Genomic DNA, 23,364 nt, shown 5'->3' on the forward strand with positions numbered 1-23,364 from the left:
TTTAAACTTAGATTTGAGTTATTTAGAGATAAAATATTTAAAAATTAGAAAGTGTAATGTTTTTGTTTTAAATTGTGTGTGCCCGACAAAAAAATAATAATGGGGTGGGGTAGTTTTTTCTAAATTTCTTTTTAAATTCGGGCACAAGTATAATCTCCTCAAAGTTAATAGAGCGACTAACAAAATTTACAATATTATCTGTTTGTGTCAACGAAAAAAAAAAATTTGCGAGTGCTATTATTTATCTCTCTCTCTCTCTCTCTCTCTCTCTCTCTCTCTTCTCCCTCGCTTTCCCAGCTTCAAAAATCAGGGTCTCAATGATGTCTATGTTAAGGGCCTCTCATCTTCCGCCATTGGCGACTCCAGCACTCTCCGCACTTAGACTCTCTCTCATTCCAACATACACTTCCTTTTCACCTTCAAACGTTCGCCAAATCTCTTCATTTGCATCATCTCTTAGTCTTACATCTTCCCCCAAAACCCTTAAACCCTCTCCCCCTTCTTCCCTCTCTTCTTTCATCTTCAACCGCGTTTTGGCCATGGCAGGACGTCCATGTTTCAGGGCCGCAGCAGGTGGCTTGGCTATTTCTTTTTTAATGATTATTATTGGTCTTTTGTTTTTTCTCACCACTGATTGTTTTTCTTCTGTAATTATGTGTAATTGCTATGATAGTGAATAGTACAGAGGTTTTTGTACACATCTTTCTCTATTTCCCCACTGATCGACTTGGCTTTGACTATAAATCTCTGATTTTTTAGGGCCGAAACTAACAAATCCCATTTGGATTATAAAGGAATTGGTATCTTTTGCCATCTAAGGTTATATATGTATACATATTATATCTAGCCATTTCATATTAGTTGAAAGTTTTGAATATTAAAATCTCTTTGGCTGAGCTTAATTCAAGCTAGTGCTATTTCCATAGTTAGGAATGAAAACTAGCTTGCATTTTACTTCTAGTTTAATTAACCATTGAATGGAATAATGTCTGTTAGTAGTATATTGTTCTCACCTTCTTTGGTGTTCTTGAATTAAATTTTAGTGTGATATTCCTTACATGGTTATGGACTGATGCTATTCTGATAAAGTACAGAATGTTGGTTGGCGTAAAAAGTAGTATGGTTGAAATGTCAACTAGTATTTGTTAGAATTGGTTGAAAGAATAAATGTAAAGTAATTTGGCATGCAAAGTAAGTAATTTGGCGTGTAAAGTAGTGTTGCACCACCACTCCTTGGTGCAGATGGAAAAACGCAGCAGTGCTGTGGTGCTGGTGCACACTGGGCAGCGCCAATATGCATGTTCTTCATGGCGCCGTGGCATAAATGTGCCCATAATTCGTGAAACAATGTGTTGTTTCATGGGAGTTGTGAGTTTTCATGAATAGATGTCACCAAGAGTTGCTGAAGACGTTTTTAAGAGATTTTAGAGTCTGAAATGAGAAATAACAACTATTCTCTTCAACTTTATTCTCTCTAAAAGCATCCAAACCAAAAATCAAAGTGTTGATGATACATCCTTAGAACAACATTCACTTGGTGCATTTTGATCATAAGGCTTATTATATCTCAAAAGCTATTTCCATACAAATCCACAAGCTACTAAGAGAGTGGAAATATGGCTTTTTGGGAAAGTATATATCAGTGTGTTTCCAATATACAAAATGTTCTTGTTTAACCCTCCATCTCCTTAAATTTCTAACAGTATTTGTTTGAATAATGAGTAACTGATATAATATGCTTGTGAAGCAAAAAGATTTACTTGCTGGTTTTTGTCCTCTCTACGCATTCGCTTTTGAATGAGAAAATCTAAAATTTAATTTTATCAGCTTCATTTAGTGCTGAAAGTGGCTCGAGTGGTGAAAGGGAAATACTCGTGCAGCATTTACTCGTTAAAGAAAACGATCTCAATCTTCTTTTGGATCTTCAGCAGAGAGTTATACGAGGTTAGTTTACCAAGAGTTAAAAATTGAAATATAAGAAGATCAAAAAATATTGTCCAGTAGAAATTGAATGGATGTCAAGTCCTTAGGTATGGAAAGTTCAAAATTTTCGTTTGACTCATGAGGCTTTAATTTCTAGAATACATTTTGTGGATATTCTATTATAATGGTATTTGTTATTTGTAGGTGAGGACCTAAGTGATCTTGCTGTCGAATTCTCATTATGTCCATCCAAGGAAGAGGGGGGAATGCTTGGGTGGGTTAGAAAGGGTCAAATGGTATGCTTATTAAAATAGCCTCTGCATGCGAAAGTTACATGAAACATAAGTGACATTCTCATTTAAATTTTATATAGATTTCTTTCCTATTTTAGATTCTTTGAAGATTATGTGATTGACCATGCTACAGAATGACAATAGTCTGATTTGCCTTCGTTTAATTAGCTTGATATTTGATACTTCTTTTGAAGAGTATAAATTTTTTTCTTTCCACTGCAATACTGAAATTTAAACCTTTTTCTTTTGTCTTCTCCAAATCTGAATTGTGCATCAGAATCCTCTCTCTCTCTCTCTCTCTAATTGCTTTGTAGTAGGAAAAAGTTCAACAAAATTGATTGTAAAAGTAGATGGCACAGGCATTGCGACCTCCAAATTTATTTTGTATACTAAAAAATGGAGGGAGAATTTTAACTTGCCCAAACAATGTCGCGCCCTGAATGCTTTATTATATATGTATATTATATTTATTTGGAGCAAAAATGATTGTGTGTGTGAAGACTTATTCGTCTCACAAACTCAGATATGCATATTTCATCTTTGTTTTTCTATTTGATATGGATTATTGAAATGAGTAGCTTTTCTTTCTTTTTAAAATGTAAGACATCTCAAAGGTTTTTGGTGAGTAAGAATGGGTACTTACAAGTAAAGATAAGCTTTGTATGAGGGAAACTTGGGCAAAGTATTGAGGTAATTGATATTCGTAGGGAAAATCCAAGACAAACTTTTTTGTGTTTATGCTACTGAATCAAATTATAATCAGTCCTTGACCACAACTTGTTAAAGCTCAAAGTCTTGCATGTTTTTTCCTTTTCATTAATTATATTTAACTCATAAGTCCTGGTGTCTTCAAATACTAGGAAATGATGATGTATTACTATTATCATTAGATGTTGCTGTGAGTGGTTATATTTAAGATAGTTAAATGAGATTTATAGAACTCTGATGGTGAAATATCTCAGGTACCTGAGTTTGAGGAGGCTGCTTTTAATGCTCCATTGAACAAGGTTGTTAGGTGTAAAACACAGTTTGGATGGCATTTGTTGCAAGTCCTTTCAGAGAGGTACACCCCAAAAGCCTATGCGTAACTGGATATCTTACTCACATGAAACTTTCTCACAGTTGCTTGAGCTGTGTACTTATTTTCACAATGTTTATGAAGGGAAGAATCAATACTTCAAGAAATTCCACCTGAAAAGTTCCATGTCAAAATGCAAGATCCAAGTTTCCTTGAAGATGCACAATTGATTGATGTTCGTGAACCTGGAGAAGTGTATGCTCTTACCCTTTGTTTAAGAATTTTAGATGGCTGGGAATTTTTCTCTGGGTTTTCTTTTTTGGTTATGATTAGTTAGGAAAGTGATCAAAGTTTTCTGGATGATAATTCTTTTTTTTCACAGTAATTCAATTTAAAATAAATTTATTTGCTTTAGCATTGTACATTTCAGGGGTTTTCATTTGTTGTTTTGAAATTTATTATTTGCTTTACTGCTTTGGTCACTTTTTTATGGCAGGGCTCGGGCTTCTTTGCCAGGTTTTCAGGTTCTTCCCCTCCAACAATTTGGAAGCTGGGGACCTGAGATAACTACTAAATTTGATCCTCAAAAGGATACCTATGTAATGGTAAGTTGGTAACAAAAGTCTCAGGTGCGAGTTCTTACCTTTAAAATGTTGAAATGAATAAAATTTGTGAATTGGTTTGGCGTTATTTATTTTGTATTGAATTTGTTGCTAGATTGATTAATGTGTAACATGGTTTGTCAAATTAGATGGCCCTGCTTGGTTGGGGGGAAAGGAATCCATTTTCATTCCTATGTTTGGTTAGAAAGTAGGTGGTGTTTGGTTTAAAGGAATGAGCTCAGGAATGGAATCGTGTTTCCTAAAGTAGATTTTTTCCAATGTTTGGTTTGTTTTTTATAGTTGGAAAAATTCCAATGGAGTTATTCATTCAAACAATTAAATCAACTTTCCTAAACTAAATGATGAAAGCTCATTCATTTCCAATTTCTTTTTTATGTTATGTTCTATCTAACTTTTTTTACTGTTGGAAAAATTCCAATGGAGTTATTCATTTAAACAATTAAATAAGCTTTACTAAACTAAATGATGAAAGCTTATTCATTTTATTTTTATGTTTTGTCGTATTTACCCTATTATCCTTCAAGCCTCCATACATCTTTTTTATGGTGATATTTTTGCTTTGGTAGTATACTAACTAACCCAATCTCTTCTTCTTCTATTATTATCTAAGCAAAAATTTGGGTATTTTGTTTTTCTTAATGATATTTGACTTTGTTGGTTAGCTATGATGAACACACTTGGAAGAAGGATAAGTAAAATTGCTATAAATATATATATATATATGATTTATTCAATTCCACCCACCTTTAATTTGATTATTTGTTTAAAGAGTCATTTGGTAATATATATAGTTTAGAATAAAAATGATAATTTGGCGAATTACAAAAGTTAATATACAAAGATAATGGTAAGTTAATAAAAAAACAAATTCACTTTCCGATTTGGTAAAAATACTATAAATTTCATTTCGTAATGTATCAAACATAATAATTCTTATTCAATTATTTATTCTTAAGTATCTACCAAACAAAAAGAATGACAATTCTTTTCTATTTCATTCCTATTGCCGTTACCATTTCATTTTTGTTTTGCAACCAAATGCTATAGATGGCTTTTCCACTGTTTTGGTGGAATGGCTCTTCCACCAAAAAAACAATTGGAAAGACCATTTCAATGCACAATTAAAAAGAAATTATTATTATTATTATTTACTCATTAATTTTATTCCATTCCTATTCTTTTCCCCAACCCATTCCTATGTTTACATTACTCCCAGCCAAAGTGTTGAGAGCAAAATGCTTTAAGCAAATTTTCTATTCAAAAGTGAGGACCTGGTGGTAAAACATAGCGTATAGACTAATTCCTTTTTGTTCTATTATTGTTTTCATTTTTTTTTCTACAATCTTTGTAATAAGCTTATGATTTAATACGTATTAACCAATGCCAGTAATTTTTATTCAAAATTAATCTTGTCTACCTGCTTGTCTCGTGAATGTTAACTATGTAACATCTTGCATCTCTCTGATTATGTAGCAAGAACTTCGAGTGTCTGTTATCAGGAAAATGAAAATGGAAATCAGCAGTTGCTGAATGTAGCTTTGAGAGTTACCTTGGTTATCTGGCTTTTACATAGTTTTGTAGACAATTTTCAGGGAACATCTTCCCTCTTCTGTGATTTTACACATCAGAGTTTTATTTAGTTTATGCAAGCTGTTTAACTTAAGTTTATAAAGTAACAGATAAGTTGGTAAAGGCTTTCCATTGGATATCTGCCGAGATATCATATCAGATACTAATCCAAATGTGATTCCTATATGCTAAAAGTTATTGAGTACCGAAAGAAGAAGAAATATGATAAAGGAGGAAAGGAAAAAGGATGTATAATTCTCTGTTTTTTTGTCTGTTTCCAACTGTACATGCAAGTATTTAGTGTTCTTAACATAAATTATAGTTGGATATTAAGAAGAGAAGCTGTGAAATTCTAGTTATATATGTTCCTACTTTCCCAACAGTTTCTGATACCATTATCATATATGTACTGGTTATGATATTACTGATAGGCTTGCTAAGCCTAATATCAGATTCACCTACACTAGAAGGGGTGTTAGACACACGGGTCAGGGGTAGGCTGAGTCGTTTGGAGTGGTGAGCTGGTTGTTAGTTTGTTGGAGGGTATTTTGGGTAGTGTAGGCCTTTTAGTGCCTTGGGGAGCTATTGTTTTGGTTATGCAAGAATTGAGATAATTCTCTGCATCATGGAGAGTTCTCTCTCCCTTATTGTATGAGAATTGGTTTCTTTAGAGATATCAATAAAGCTTCCTAGATTACTTCCATTTTTGCTACTGTTTCATTGATTTTCCTTCTGTTCATTCTTTTTTTTGAATATTATTGTTGCTGTTGGGAATTAGCTGAACCAGGTTCTATCAATTGGTATCAGAGCCGCCGTTCGCGGTGAATGCCGGTGACTACACAAATGGAAACGAGAGTGGATGGAGTTGAATCGACACTTTCCGGCGTTCAAAGTCAGCTTCATGACCATGGAGCTGTACTTCAGGATATGGGGTGGAGCTTGGGTCCCTGAAAGAGGTTCTGGATCGTTTGGTTACTGCCCAAGGCAGAGTTGCTGATGAACTTGCCTCCCTCCGAGAGGAGTCGATTGAATTTCAGGGCTCCGGTCGTCGTCTTCAGAGCGATGGGTCCACTGCTACTGGTGGAGGTGGATCCAATGGACGAGTGGCTGAGGTTGGAGAGCGACGACTTGACTTTCGAGCTCGGAAAATTGACTTACTAGTGTATACCGGAGATGACCCAGATGAATGGACGTACCGAGCCAAACGTTACTTCGGATTACAACGATTTTCTCCGGTCAAGCAACTGGAAGCGGTTGTCTTATGCTTGGAAGGGGCGACTCAGCTGGTTTTGCTGGGAAAACCAGAGGAGACTCATCACGACCTGGGTAGAATTGAAGTCGCTGTTATTACGGCGATTCCGCCCCACCCATGAGGGCACTGTGTACGATCGGTTCTTTATGCTCCAGCAAACCACCTCAGTTCAAGATTACCGGAAGAAGTTCGGATCGTTGGCTGCTTCTGTGGGAACGATGGGTGAGCCGGCATTACAGGCAGCTTTCTTGAAAGGCTTGAAGGTTGAGATTCAGGCTCTGTTGAGGGTTTTGGAGCCCAATGGGCTGATCCATATGATGGAGCTTGCTGAACAAATAGAGGCCAATCAGGCCCTCACTAAAGTATACCGAAGTGGGCCAAGTGGGCCCATTCGGTTAGGCCCACTAACTCCATTATCCACTCTCATTGTCCCAGAACCCAACAAGGGCACGTACGTATCGTCCCCAACCTCTTCTACACACATGACTCCGACCAGTACTAGCTCCAAAGTCGCCATCTTCTCCGGTGACTTCTCCCGTCTACTGCCAGTTAACGGAATCGGAGATCCAAGAGAAGAAACGTTGTGGCGTGTGTTTCAAGTGCGATGGGCGCTGGACTCGTGGACATGAATGCACACAAGTTGAAGTACAAGTCATCCTCATCCAGGAAGAGTCGATGGAGGACCTGCCCCCTGACCCTATTGCTGATGCCCTTGGAGTTACAGCTCCGACAGAAGCTGTCGAAGCTCACATGGTAGAAGTCTCCTTGAATGCTGTGGTGGGGTTAACCTCTCAAAAAACCATGAAAATTCTGGGTTCTATTCATGGTCAAGAGGTGGTTGTTCTTGTGGATAGCGGGGCGATACAATTTTATTACCACTGAATTAGCCCAGAAATTGGCTCTTCCCATGTCCACAACAGAGGCTTATGGAGTTCAACTGGGGAGTGGTCAAGCGATAACAAGGGAAGGGGTTTGTCGATCGGTTCCTTTGGTGCTCCAAGAATTGGAAATTATAGAAGACTTTCTGCCCTTACATTTGGGCAGTACTGATGTCATATTGGGGGTTCAATGGCTGCAAACCTTGGGGGAAACCACTCACCATTGGAAGGAGCACACTATGAAATTACGAGTAGGAGGTAAACTCGTCATTTTGCGAGGTGATCCTCTGCTCCATAAGACTCGTATTTTGCTGAAAAATATGATCAGGTTGCTGCAACACGAGAACACAAGGCATGTGGGTGGAATTGGGTTGTGTATCAGTTTGTCAAGTCGTTGCTGAGTATTCGGAAGGAATCAACCAAGTGTTACAGTGGTACGCACCAGTGTTTGAAACACCTACTTCTCTTCCTCCTCCGAGAAGCCATAACCATGCCATAACTCTCCGTCCAGATGCTACATCGGTGAGTGTTTGCCCATATCGGTATCCCCATAGCATCAAGGATGAAATTGAAAAGATAATGCATGATATGTTGATTGGGGGCATCGTCCAGCCTAGTAACAGCCCCTATTCTAGGGGGTTGGAGGTTTTGTGTGGATTACCCCCATTCCGGTTATAGACGAGCTGATTGATGAGTTGCACGGGGAGCAAGTGTTTTCGAAGTTGGATTTACGTTCCGGTTATCATCAAATCCGTGTGAAGCCGGAAGTCGTTCACAAAACAACCTTTCGGACTCATGAAGGCCACTATGAGTTTGTGGTGATGCCATTCGGGTTGACAAATGCTCCAGCGACTTTCCAATCTCAAATGAACGTGATTTTCAAGCCTCACCTTCGCAAACGAGTGCTGGTATTTTTCGATGACATCCTCGTTTACAGCCCGGATGAGCAAACTCATGTCAAAGACCTTGAGATAGTCTTACACACACTGTCGAAACATCAATTCTTTGCCATCTTGAAGAAATGTTGTTCGGGCAGCGCCAAGTTGAATACCTTGGGCACATTATTTCGGGGCAAGGCGTCGCGGTTGATCCCTCTAAGATCCAGGCCATGCTTGATTGGTTGCTGCCCAAAACGATTAAAGAATTGAGAGGTTTTCTCGGTCTCACTGGATATTATCGAAAATTCGTCAAGGATTATGGGCCTATTGCGAGACCCCTTATTGATCAGCTCAAAAAAGATCAGTATGGATGGACGGATGCAGCTACAACGACGTTTGAAACCTTGAAAGCCTCCATGACTACGGTTACCGTCTTGGCTCTTCCCGATTTTACCAAGCCGTTCGTGGTGGAAACTGATGCTTCGGGGTTTGGATTGGGTGCTGTTTTGATGCAAGACGGTCGCCCACTTGCATATTTCAGTCAAGTTTTGAAGCCAAAAGCTAGGCTGAAATCAATTTATGAAAAGGAATTAATGGCTATTGTTCTTGCTGTACTGAAATGGCGATCTTACCTTCTAGGAAGGCGTTTTATTGTCCGAACTGTTCAGAAGAGCCTCAAATTCTTGCTAGAATAGTAGCTGGTCACGCCTGAACATCAGAAATGGTTAGTGAAACTATTGGGGTACGATTTTGCTATTTAGTATCATCCGGGTGAGACAAATCGGGCTGCTGATGCTTTGTCCAGGGTCGGCCCAGCAGAGTATTCTTTGTTAACCTCCACCACATGGCTGGATTGGGATGTTGTTCATCGTGAGGTTGCTAATGATATGTTTCTTTCTCTCGTAAAAGCTGATCTGGAGCAGGGCAAAACTATTGCTGGTTTTGCAATCATTCAAGAGCGGCTGTTGTGTAATGGGCGGTTGGTTTTGTCCTCCACCTCGTCATTGATTCCTCACTTTTTGAGAGAGTACCACTGCTCTCCTATTAGAGAACATTCGGGGGAGCTTCGCACTTACCAACGCTTGAAGGGTGACGTATATTGGGTAGGCATGAAGGCTAAAGTGCTGGAGTTTGTTCGGACTTGCGAGATTTGTCAACGAAACAAACACTTAGCTATGTCTCCCGGGGGTCTACTACAGCCATTATCGCTGCCAGCTCAAGTTTGGGAAGATCTAACGATGGATTTCATCGAGGGCTTAGCCAAATCGGAGGGTGTGGACACTATATTGGTGGTGGTGGACCGGCTTAGCAAATACAGCCACTTCATTGGCCTCAAGAACCCCTAAACTGCTAAAACAGTAGCTGAAGTATTCACCAATCATGTAGTGAAATTACACGGGGTGCCTCTCACCATTGTTTCCGATCGGGATCTGATTTTTCTCAGCCACTTTTGATCCGAATTATTTAAACTTCAAGGGATCGAGCTCTGCCACAACACCTCATATCACCCTCAAACGGATGGGCAATCGGAGGTTGTCAACCGTTGCCTCGAGACCTATCTTCGTTGTTTTGCTTCGAACCGTCCCAAAGCTTGGGCTAGGTGGTTGGCGTGGGCGGAGTATTGGTATAACACCACTTACCACTCTTCTTTGGGTTGCACGCCTTTCAAAGTGTTGTACGGACGTGATCCACCTTCCTTGGTTCGTTATTCTGCGGGTTCCACTTCTGTGATGGCTGCTGATCAGTGGCTGGAAGAGAGGGACTCATTCTTGGATGATTTGAAGATGCATCTTCTGCGTGCACAGCAAAAGTTGAAGGCCGTGGTTGATGGTTCTCGCAGGCAGGTGGAGTTTGCAGTAGGGGACAAGGTCTTTGTCAAACTGCGACCTTACCGCCAAAAATCGTTAGCCACTCGTAAGAATGAGAAGCTCGCTGCAAGGTATTATGGTCCTTTTTCGGTTCTGCAACGCATTGGCAAGGTGGCTTATCGTTTGGACCTGCCTCCTTCAGCTGCCATTCATCCTGTTTTTCATGTATCTCTACTCCGTGCGGCTGTCGGTAATGCTCACTCTTCAACCACACTTCCCCCCACTTTGACCTCTGACTTGGAGCTCATTGTGGAGCCTGAAGAGCTGCTGAGTGTGTGACAGAACCCAGCAACTCCGGACCATGCTGTGGAGGTACTGATTCGTTGGAAAGACCTGCCATTGTTCGAAGCTACTTGGGAAAAGTTTGATGCCATCCGAGCTCAATTTCCAGCCTTCCACCTTGAAGACAAGGTTAAACTTTTTTTTTCGGGGGGGTAATGATAGGCTTGCTAAGCCTAATATCAGATTCACCTACACTAGAAGGGGTGTTAGACACACCGGTCAGGGGTAGGCTGAGTCATTTGGGGTGGTGAGCTGGTTGTTAGTTTGTTGGAGGGTATTTTGGGTACTGTGTAGGCCTTTTAGTGCCTTGGGGAGCTATTGTTTTGGTTATGCAAAAATTGAGATAATTCTCTGCATCATGGAGATTTCTCTCTCCCTTATTGTATGAGAATTGGTTTTTTTAGAGATATCAATAAAGCTTCCTAGATTACTTCCATTTTTGCTACTGTTTCATTGATTTTCCTTCTGTTCATTCTTTTTTTTTTTAATATTATTGTTGCTGTTGGGAATTAGCTGAACTAGGTTCTATCAATTACCTGCATCTTTTGTGACATCGATGTTATAGACAACCTATTTATTTGCAGTTTGTTTTAGCATGTGAAAGAATAAAAATTATGGTGAACCGGAGATTTATTGGTAAAAATGTAATCACTCTGACGTCCAGAGCCAGTGTTTATTATTCTGTTATTTTTTTTCTATAGCCTTTTCTACATTACTAAAACCAGCGAGAACTAGTTAATTTTATATATTGATTGGGTTGGCACTTTGTATTTTTTACATGTACATATGCCATCAATGGACTGTTGGTTAGTTTCATTCATGTGATAAATATTGTAATCTAGTTTTGCTCCCTTCTCTTCAAAGCAAGGGTATTGAGAGTTATGTTTGAAAATGCAGTGTCATCATGGAGTGCGGTCATTACAGGTTTCCAAGTGGTTGCAGACACAGGTAGAATACTTAGTCCTTGATTTATTATCACTGTATTTTTGTTTAAGATCCAATGTAAATCCAATACAATAAAACCCTACATAAAGTGTTACTCTATTTGGAATTACTCCCATATATAATCATAAAAATTCAGTCCCCACTTGGAACCACTACTAATTCTAGATCCCGTCTTAAGAAATATGCCACCGCATAGTAATAATTATCTTAATATTACTATGGGCTTTGTTATACACAATGTATTTATAAGTAGATTATATATTGAAAGAAAAGTATTTAACTTCTAAGATGAATTACATACATTGTAGCTATATCTATAAGTCTTTTCGTTTATCAATACTTATACAATGAATTTGATTGGTTTTATTAATTATTATTTAATAATTAAATTAAACTTAAATGTGTATTTATATAATAATGTTTTATAAATATATTTTTATTAAGTTATAACCTTCTTATAATAATAAAAATAAAAATAGTAGCGAAGTTTTACTGTATATTCTAGCTCGTAATATTTGAGTTTACATCATAAGTGATAATGACTAGAAAAATGAAAACTTAACTCTAATATACTTATAGGATAGAAAGTAAGATACTAGCTAGCAATTGGTGTGCGACTGTGCCAGATGGGTTTAAGGGTTGTGGCAGGTTGGTCAATCAAAAGTTCGAACAAGTAATTGGAAGTTTATTAGTGGCATCATGCATTTTGCTTGGTTTCATTTCTCCCACTTTCCGTTTCCTTGCCTCTTTCGTTTGGTAACTCAAGTAGTGTTCCTCAAAATGACTTATAAGTTCAGTTTGTTATTTTTAATTAGACTGGGATCCTAAACTAAATATCTTAGGCTGATCAAACATGATCCTAAACCTTAATTAGACTGGGATCCTAAAATGACTTATAAATATCTTAACTGGGATCCTAAACTAAACTTTATTTTTAATTAGACTTAATTGAAAATTTTGTACTCTAATTTATTTCTCAATTACTCAGGGTTTTAGGAGAATATTCAATGTGTCGGGCGGAATTCACGCATATGCTCTGAAGGCTGATCAAACAATTCCTACCTATTGATATGTTTGGTAAGGAATATTTTTCTTTCATGAGTAGAGTTTGCTTGTATGCCCCTAAATTCATGAGTAGAGTTTTCTTTTTTTCTTTCTGTCTCAGTTGTTTGTATTTTCAGTTTTATTTTATGCACCGAGACAAGTCTCTAAAGTTATCTCAGTGTTAGTGAAATTAAGGTTAGCAGGTAGTGCTTGAGGATTCTGTTTAAAATTACTTTTACTGATCTTTTTTTCTTCATCCATTAACGTTTGATGTTGGGTTGTAATACTTTCCATCCCCATAAAAAGATAGCTCCGAATAAAAGTTATAATACGATAATAATATCTATTTATTACCCAATTCTGATAAATTTGTCTTTTACTTGTTGCTGAAAAGTCTTCCTCCCCACTTTTCTCTCTCCGAATTATTATTGTTAGTATTAGAACTATTGCATCATGTTTTTAATTTGTTACTTTTATATTCGCTTAAGTTTTTTTTTTTGAGGTCAAAGCACGTAACATTACATATTTTTTTAACTTTATTGGTGGTATAAATATCTAAGTTTATAATTTTGTTGAACTTAAATACTTAATTTGTTTTTTTTAATTTTTTGTTACAACTGTTACTTTATTTTCGTTAATAGGAAAATACTAAATTTTTTAATTAGGGATATGGACATCATTAATACATAAATTTATAAATTTATGTAATTATTGCACTTAAATATTAACTTTTAATATTTATAGCATAAATAAAAAATATTTTCTTTTTTAAAACTAATTATTTTTATTATTTATGCTACACAAATAAAAAATTAGGTATTTTAATGCAATAATTATATAAATTTAGGTATTTATGCCGTCAATATCTATATTTAAAAAGTTTAGTATTTGTCATTTAATTGGAAAAAATAATGATTGTAATAAAAAATAAATATTAGTTATTTATACCGTCAAAAAATTAAGCTACGTATTTAAGTACAATAAAAGTATGAATTTATGTATTTATGCTGTCATTATCTTTATTTTAATGGTAAAAACTTATAATATTACATTTTAGATGGGGATGTCTATTTTTTTCCTTAAGTTAAACATGTCATCTTCCTACTCATCCATATATTAAATTTTGAATAAAAAATTTCTAAAGAAAACTTTTCTTTTTTAAATATATATTAATTGCTAATTTGTTAAAATGTACAAAACAAAAATGGATATAGATGTTTTCGATTAAGTAATTAATAATTTATTATATATATATTTTTAAAAAAATATGCTTCGTTTAGAATTTTAATTTATTTCAATTTTTTCAAGCATTCAGTTTTATCATTTTTAGGATTTAAGTTTTAACGTATTATAATTTAAATAATATATATTTTTAAATATGCTTATGTGGGAGGAAGATATGTGTTACGAGTAATGCTAGACACTCATTTTACATACTCAAAATTAAAATACACATAATAATGTAACATACATCTTAAATCATTTAAATTTTTTCAGGTGGGACTCACTTTTTGGTACTCAAAGTATTTTATTGAAATACAAGTTTGGTATTCTATATTTCCAATAATATTTATTTGGTATCCTGTAATTTGAAATCGTACGTATTTTGTACTTTGGGCTCAAATTTTATCAATATGAGTAAACTGCCACTAATTATATGCAATTAAGTATTTGGTCATATTGATCAAATTTGAGTCTAGGTACTAAATATGTACAATTTTAAATTATAAGATACTAGATGAGGATTATTGAATACATAAGGTACCAAATCTGTATTTCGATAAAACAAAATGTACTAAATAATTATTTACCCTTATAAATATATAAGGATGAAACTCAATATATAAAAACAATCTAAATATAAATACTCAACACAACTACTTTATTATCACCCTTCAAAAGCTTTTAAATAAAAATAAAAAGATTATTTTTTAACCTTGTGCCAAGTTAACATCTTATAATTAATGAGTAACCATATATATGCACATAAATTATGCGTAAAAACATTATACATAATGACATAACATGTTTCTTTTAATATGATATGCCTAATTTTAAATAAATATGATTAATTGATAAAACATGTTATGCTATTGTGTGTAATATTTTGTGTGCAGATATCATTATTCTTTCACAATACATAATATTAGTAAAAATAGATATTTTAAAAATTATTTTGCAAAGTAGTTTCTTTTAATTAAAAATAAATAATTATTTACTAAGTAGCGTTTGTTGTTTGATTTTGTATTTTAGAATTAGAATGATAATGGATTGGAATAAGAATGGTAATAAAGATTAATATCTTGATATTTAATTTACATTTAGAATGAACATTGGAATAATAAATATTTTGTTTGGTTTGGTGTGAGAATTGAATGAAATAATTTGTGTGTTGACAAAAATATCCCTACTTTACTTTTTTGTTTATATTTTTTAAAAATATTTAAAATTGTCAAAGTGGTTTTAATTTCTTAATTTGCATAAAGAATTTGGGCAAAATAGTTATTTCAATATTATTTTTAAGATTATTTTGGAATGGAAATACCTTTCCATTGTTGCAGCGATGGAATGCAAATTCCACTAAACATAAACATAGGAACAATGATTCCAATAGAAATGTATTACCAAGATTAAAAGTCCAAACCAAATTTCTTCAATAAAAAAAAGTCCAAACCAAATAAAGGAATGAGAGTTTTTTATTCCATTCATATGTCCTTTCCTTCAAACCAAACATGTTACAACAATGTGTTAGAAACGCTACTTTGTTGACACAATTTTTAGTAAAGAGGGCTTAATGAGATCAAGACAAAGAGATTTTTTATGTGGTCAGAAAGTTGATCAAGCCTAGTCCATGAGTCAATAAATTGATAAAGAACTTGCAAAAACTCAAGTTTTCTTAAGGTTTACAATTTGGTGGTGTTTTGACTTGCTCAAGTTGTTTTCTTAGGTTACAATGAGTCAGTTGTGAGCGATTAGTATTTTCAATGAGTTAATTGAGCTACTTTCACTAATTACATACAAACATGTGGTTTTACATAGGGAAATGTGGCAAAATTGCATTAAGTACACAACATCTGCAAGATTTATGGTGTTTTGTAATGCAAATGCCTTGTTCGAGTCTTCAAGAAACAATGATTTGGGCTGGTCGGGTGGTTAATTCTGTACTCATACGACCATGTTTTATGAATTAGCAGGATGTGTCTGGAGTTGAGAGCGCACACCTTCACTTCCTGAGTATGATTTTGTATCCGATATATTCTTAATTATTGGATGTACAAAGTTGACAACCACTCTATTCGTACGACCACTGAGTTGGTAGTGATAGTTGAACGTTTGTACTTTATGTCAGGTCATGGTCCCTGCATTCTTTTTGTCCTTATTCTGTTGAACATGACTCTCCTAGCAAGTCTCTCATATCCAAGTAGCTGGCCTTCTTCAGAAACTCCTTAATATTACTACTTGGATCAGCACTTCAAGTGTAGGCACTCCATGTGATTGAGATTCATCCTTGGCAGGTTGAGAATGGTATTAGTTATTTGCTTGGGAGTGGATAATCGCACAACGGGCCACTAGATGAGTCTCAAGTTATTTGATCCAAGGTCCTTGTGGAGGGTCCCCAGATTGACACATGTCATAATGATCATTACTCGCTCCGAGAACACCTCACATGAGAAATTTTGAAAAAAACACATGTAACACAAAGAAATATCTAAAAATGCTATTTCTCAAAATGACTTTAAAAAATTATTTTTCCAATGCTCTACATATAAAAGAAATTACGACTCATTTTCATATATTTTATTGTAGATTTTAATAAAGATTAATAAGTTTGCCTTTTTTTTAAACTATAATCGAGTCCCCATCAGGCTCCGATATATTAGGTGAAGACGAGGACGAGGGCGATGGCGAGGGCGAGGGTGAGCGGGATTGAGGGCATAAAATGGGGGTCGAGGAAGGCGTTTCTTGTCCACCCTGTCCCCACCACCAATTTGCTAATGATGTGCAAACTCAGAGGTCACCACTTACTAGCACAAAGTCCAACTTTATTGTATGGCGATTATGAAATTGTTTACTGAGTTTTTCGAAAACTAGAATTATGAGGAATAAGAGAGCTAAAAAGAAAGGATTGAAGATAAACAAACAGAGTTTTTACGTGGTTGAGCGTTAATGAGCCTTAGTCCACGAGTCTATTGTATTAGAGCTTAGAAAACTTTTACAATGGAGTTTTCTGCAAGTCTGAGCAGAGTAATTGCTTACAAGAGAAAATTCAGGGATCCCTTCTACAGTGCACACCTGGTCCTATTTATAGGCCGTTGGCTGCAATGGGCTTGGGGCGGACTAATCCGGGCCCAATAGGGATATAATCATGGTTTGCTCGCTAATGGAGGCTTAATACAAATGACTTTGCTAAATAATACACATTAATTAGGGCCCATTGAGCCGGCTTGGGCATAACCAAGCTTTACAACTGACAGCGGTACGTAGCCTCAGACTGGTCCGCGTGGGCTTCTAAGGAGATCCCGGGGACAAGATCCGCGTGGCAGTACTGTTCCCCAATAACGGCGTACATTCCGTATGTAACCTCTTCTGCAGGATAGTTGAGGAGACCAAACTCCGTGTTTCTCGGGAATGTGTCAGCATCAGGGAAGTTCAATCCTGCCTACCCAGATGCCAGGTTCGGGTTCATTTACTAAGGTCTCAGTCTGTTTACGAGGACCCTGGTTCGTTTACCAGAGCTTGGGTTTATTTATTAATGTCCCAGTCCATTCTCAGACTGTTGAGCCCGCCACCCTTACTCACATCCCGGATGATGCCATTAGGTTTGAACCGGGAAGCTGAGTTGGTTCCGCATCTTGGTCCCAATTCCCTAGTTTGGGTGGCGCCCATCGTACAATGTAATGATCCAAATTTACTAATAAGGCTTAAGGGCCTTGATTAGTGTGTCGGGAGGGCATAATTGGATTATATGTGATTTAACGATCAAACGCATGTTATATGACTACCTGGATATCTGTGATGCATGACTATGTGTATTAGTATGCATGTAGGCCCTGATTAGGTTAGAAGGGCATAATCGTAATTTTGGCCCGCTAAGGGCATAACTGTATATTTATGTGATAAATTGTCGAGACCACATTATTATGTGGATATATTTGTAATCTGTGATTCGAGGCGATCCCATTGAGCGGTTTAGCCAAAAAACCACGGTGGAGATTTATACCCGGCTCGGGGTGAGCCTAGGGGTATTTCTGGGAATTTGGAGAGTATATTGGGGTCATTTTTGATATTGAGGAATGTAATTGGTGATTAGTTAGGTGTCGAGAAGTAAGCAATAAATATTAGAGACACTCGAGGAATTAGCGGGAATTGGATGAAATGACCAAAATGCCCCTAGGTGGATTAAAAGGCTTAGGAAATTATGGGAGGGTATTGTGGTCATTTGGCTTATAAAGGATAGGTATTATTAAGGTTTTATACTTAGTGGAATATGTAGAAGGGGCTGGAATTCTTAAGGAAGGAAAAGAAAGGAAAGGAAGGAAAGAAAAGGAATTAGAAGTCTATCTTTCTCTCTCTCGGTTTAGGCTTTTCTCCAACAGTTCTTGAGGTCTTTTGTGATAGAAATTCAGGGAGAGTCAGAGTAGAAGCTTGAGGTGAAGGTCCTTGGTCTGGCCTGAAGAATTAGCAAGGGCAATCCATTCATTTGAGGTAAGGTTCAGGGTAGTATTCAGTTCCTAGTATTGATGTTGAGCTAGTTTTCCTAAGCAAAATTCTGTGGGAATTCTAGGGAGTTGAGGCTGAAGATTTGAGGAGGAGAAGGCTAAGCAAGAGTGGGACACAACCTAGGCTAAGATCATCCATCAGAGGTAAGGAACTCAAGCTTAAGCTTTGTGATTTCTGTGGTTTTACTGAGTTTCTGAGTTTTGGGTCCAACCATGGTGAATTCTATGTTTAGGGATGCATGTGATTGGGTTATGTGTATTTGGGATGCTTGGGGTGAGTGGAGGATGTTGGTAGGCTTGTTTTTGTGTTTGGTTGAAGTTTGGAAGAGTTTTGGTAAGGTTTGGTTCGGGGAAAATCGAAAGAGGAAAAATGCAGGAGTTGCTGTTCTGTGACTAGCGCTATAGCGCTAGCCTTTGGGCGCTATAGCGCTAGGCCAAGTATTCTGGGGCATTTTTACTGCTTGTAGCGCTGTAGCGCTACCCTGTTCCCAGAAAATGGTTTTTGGGTTATTTTCAAGGGTTTTTGCCTGGGGGTTCGGGATTCGATTCCACCACCCCGTTTGGTGGAACTTGAGCTTCCCGAGGCTAGGTTTTGGACTTGAGGTTTGGTGATGATTTTGATTTATGGTTGTGACTAGGTGTGCGCAAGGGCTCGAGAGGGATCGTGCTTGAGGATCAATCGATCAAAGCCAGCAAAGCTAAAGGTAAGAAAACTGCACCCGGTTATGTGTTTGTGATGGGACTAAGTGCTCCCGATAACTGTATAATGTCATAGATGGTATTACGCCATGGGACATGTGATAATCGGCCTAAGGGTGCCGTAAATTATACTTGCGCACAGGGCGCGGCTTGGCCACTGGTAGCCGAGGACAGCTTAACATTCACTGAGCTCGGTTTAAGCGGGCCGGAGTCAGTGGGATAAATAGAGGGTGCGGCCTAAGGGCATTAACCCTAGTTATCATATGTGGAATGATTGTGGATATGAAGTGATATAATTGGTATGATGAATACTTGATTATCATTAATGCCTAAACTGTTGAGTACATGCTTATGCGATATGAGATATTTGACTGTCTGTTGATTGAGTATGCTCTGTTATTGTGTTTTCTTGCTGGGCCTTGGCTCACGGGTGCTACGTGGTGCAGGTAAAGGCAAAGGCAAGTTGGACCAATCCCGAGATGGAGAGCTGCAGGGCTGAATGTACATAGTCAGTTGTTCGGTCGCCATGGCCGAGAAGTGGATCAGGACAAGTATTGCCTACCTGTCTGTTTTGCCTTAGAGTGGCTAATTATTGTTGTATCTGGATTTTGAATCTTTTGTAGACAATCTTTAACTCATTACTTTTGGGATCCCATGTAAGTAGAAAATGTTTATTTATAAGAAATGCAGCTTTTGAGACCAAAATCTTTCAACCCTAGTTCAACTATAGTTTTGGTAACACATTTTGATTAAATGACTTGATTAGCAAGTCTTGCACCTTTATAATCATACAGTGTAACGGTCTTGGATATCCAGGGTGTTACATACAATGTTGGGCTTACTGACGATTGGACCACTAGGACTTTCTTCTTCCTTTTCCATTGGGCTTAGGCTGGGCCTTTGATCTCTTCGAGAGAGCCCACAGACCCATTATGTCGTGCCATGCGTCCGGGGGCAAAACGAGGATAACATTTACCTCCCAAGTCTTCGTCTGTGTTTGCACAGTGGAGACTTGCTTTATTCTCTTGGATCAAATCCCAATAGCCCGATTTGTTTCCTAGAAGGCGGGTTCATTTACTTAGGGGCCACTTGGGTGATCCCCGTCCTTTCGAATTTCCCACGTTTTATATGCTGGGAAACTTATACAGGATCTTTATTTATTTTCATGTATATCTAACATTAAACAAATTAATACGAGATAGCCTAAAACATGTTTCTAAAATTGAATTCAAAGAGAAATAATGAATAGAATACTTACAGTATACGCAGCGGAATTAAAGATTCATTCCTTCAGTTTCTCTAACTCTTGAATCCTTGCTGTCGCAGAGTATTATCAAGAAACTGAACCGATCTTCTATTTTCTTCACAGTCTTCCAATGTATTCTTAGAATCACCCAGACTAGTGTGGGCAATTCTCAACACATGAGATAAATATAGAGAGAAGAAGAGAAAATAACAAAGAGGCTTAGAAAATGACTTCTGTTTAGAGAGAATCTAAAACTATTAGAAAACCAGTGATTAAACTTATGTTTTGACTTATCTCTAAGCACTCATTTTATAGACTCAATTAGGCCATTTAATTTAATAAAAAAATCAATAAAATAATAGCCATTTTAAAGCCCTAGGTCAAAATTATCATGGGCTTTAGGCCCGTGAAATTTCTCATTTGATTATAAGCCAATTGGACTTAAAATCAAAGCCTGTATTATTTTCTATTGATTTAATTAATTAAATAATTATTTAAATCCTTTATCAAATTAATTATTTATTGAACCTTGATTTAAATTTATTTATTAGTTTAGATACCATTTTATCTTAATTAATAAATCTGCCATAATTTCTCTTTTCTTCTCAAAATTACATAACTCTGTGAAACTATCCAAAATTGACCTAATCAACTTTGATAATTCTAATTGATAATTAAATCAATTAATTAAGACTATCTAGATGATTTTATCCAAGATACAATGGGGACCATGGGCCTATGAAATCAAGTTCCAATAAGTTATTATAAATCTAACAAATAAATTTACTAACTTATTAATTCCTCGTGACTCCACTATAGACTCGGAATTGCACTCTTCAATTCATAGAACACTCTATAACAAATATAGATACGCTATTAATTATCCATTGTTACAACCATAATTGTTACTCAATCCTCTATAGACGCTCTACAATGAGATAGGTACCATTTTACCCCTCATTGTATTGTATCCTTAAAACACTTAGTTCCTTGTAAATGATATTTCAGTAAACTAATTTAATTACTGAAATGAGATCTCTATCATTTAACACCTTGAACCAAACTAAAAGGAAACCATCATTTCATTTCTTCATTAGAAGCTATAGATGTTCATATCTATGATTAACACTCCCACTCAATTATACCACCAAGTTCCCAAGATGTAAGTATGGGCTAGTCTGTAGGGTAAGCTAGTAACGAACAAGTCAAAGAACTCAAATAATACAATCAGTTAGAATACTAACCACTCAGAATTGAGATTGAATTGACCTATGGTCAACTATATGATATGACTAGAATAGATAATAACAGTATGTTTACTTATCTTATCAACTGTCAATATCAGTCCAGTCCGATGTAACAAATACATCCGATCTTATATACTTTGCTAATGTTCTGGAAAGAACATAACACTGTAATGTGTAAGTAGATCATATCGTAGATTAGCAAGTCAGTATAAATCCTGTGCACTGACTAATCTTAGGACTAACTTATTTTGAACATATAATCATATTTATATTCTACTGTGATTACGTTACTATAAATACGATTAGCTATATGCTCGAGATTTAATAGAAGTTTATATAAAACAAATAATCATGAATATAAAACATGTGAGGAAAGTGATTAACCAAGTCAAAAAATGATTTATATTCTTTTATTGATAATAAAATGAGATTACAAAAAATTTGAGTTTTAATTAGGGCATAAAACCCCAACATTACATGCGTGTCCCTCAGTAATTGGTGCGTCTGTGTCACTCGCGCCTTACAGATCTGAAGAGAATCTGTTGATTGTCGTGTTGTCAGACGGGTCAGCGTGATTTCCGAGGCGTCCCATCTGTACGCGAGATGCTAATAGGGTGCTTGAGTGGGCTATTTAATATATCTGCACCATCTGGGACCACTGGATGAGGATATTTTTGAAAATTTCCTAACGTGGATCGGCTGGACGCGGATCGCGAAGTGGCGAATCCACGATCTGATACTTGATGGGGCTAATTAAAGCCTCTGCATAATCCGGGACCGTTAGATGAGGATAGTCATTCTGAACCATCAGATCAAGCACTGTGTTTTTGGCCCTATAAATAACCCCATAATTTCATTCACAACTTTACACATTCTAACAATCAGAGCTAAATGAGAGCCTTTTATGTCCAAGTTTGCCGACGAACTTCTCCGACAACTGCTTCATCTCCATTCTTGCTTATTTTTGACCCAGCCTTTTTCTTAACAACTATCAGACAATCTAGTCCCGGTGCAACCGGTAGACGACCTCATGCATCACCTTCATCGATTCAAGGCTGAGATCTTGCAAGTCCTGTCGCCGAAGACTCTACGACTTTCAGACCCAGTACCTCATAGTAAGTTCTCTGGTCTTTTGCCTCTGTTTATTTTTTTTTCTTTTTTTTTTTTAGTATTGCTTCTACGACCATAGGACTGTCGGAGTCAGGACCACCGTGTAGGGTGGTTCTAAATAGAACAATGTAGGTCTGTAGTATGGACTGTCTAGGTAATATCTCAGGTAAAGTCGTCCCAGATCATTTCAGACTTCCTGAGATTGATTTGGGAACATTAGAGAAAAGCCTTTCACTCCTAGTTCCTGACCAAGGTTCTTGGGATCTCCATTGATCCCGGATCTGGGTCCGGAGGGGACTTCTCCAAGCAGTTTTAGGAGAAAACCTCTGTACCTTAACCAATTTTCTTGGGTTTTGGTGTTGGCTGCTTGGTTTTTTGTTTCCTTTGTTGTCTCCAGATCCCTGATCATGAGTCGCAGCGTCACTCTTCACCCGAAAGACTTCGTGCAATCGAGCCCCATCGTCTTGGAAGGGCGCCAACCTCCCACAGACAACACATGGGAGATGGATGGGAGAAAAATGAGTTTCAGAACTAACGGATGCTAAATGCCTTGGAGAAGCATTTGGGTGTAGAATCGACTCCCGGACTCTTCTACAATTGGCTGGCCAAGAAGGAAGAGAAGGTCCACACCAGTGTGTGCGAGTTTGGGACCTGGAGTGTAGGCCATATAAGTGCGGGAGCTCCCGCTTCATAACTACTTCGCGTGATTCCTAAAATTCGTGGGAATTGCATCGTTCCAACTCTTGCCCCTGGCCTACAAGCTGCTCGC

General features: G+C 37.0%; 1 protein-coding gene across 4 annotated transcripts; it reads left to right on the plus strand.

The window, feature by feature from the left end:
* Positions 1-201: 201 nt before the first annotated feature.
* LOC133788745 (rhodanese-like/PpiC domain-containing protein 12, chloroplastic) lies at positions 202-16,028 on the plus strand. 4 transcript variants are annotated; one of them, XM_062226337.1, is made up of 10 exons: positions 204-573; positions 1,828-1,944; positions 2,128-2,219; positions 3,179-3,279; positions 3,379-3,489; positions 3,731-3,839; positions 11,482-11,532; positions 12,518-12,606; positions 15,768-15,807; positions 15,923-16,028. In XM_062226337.1, the coding sequence occupies exons 1-8, from the start codon at positions 318-320 to the stop codon at positions 12,596-12,598; spliced, it is 918 nt and encodes a 305-aa protein (XP_062082321.1). In that variant the 5' UTR covers positions 204-317; the 3' UTR covers positions 12,599-12,606; positions 15,768-15,807; positions 15,923-16,028. The 4 variants fall into 4 exon arrangements, 3 of the variants coding, with proteins under 3 accessions (XP_062082321.1, XP_062082320.1, XP_062082322.1); XM_062226336.1 differs by having other exon boundaries at positions 15,768-15,952; XM_062226338.1 differs by lacking the exons at positions 15,768-15,807; positions 15,923-16,028 and adding an exon at positions 15,613-15,742.
* The last annotated feature ends 7,336 nt before the right edge of the window (positions 16,029-23,364 follow it).

Source organism: Humulus lupulus, chromosome 7 (assembly GCF_963169125.1).
Source record: "Humulus lupulus chromosome 7, drHumLupu1.1, whole genome shotgun sequence".
NCBI classification, from domain to species: domain Eukaryota; kingdom Viridiplantae; phylum Streptophyta; class Magnoliopsida; order Rosales; family Cannabaceae; genus Humulus; species Humulus lupulus.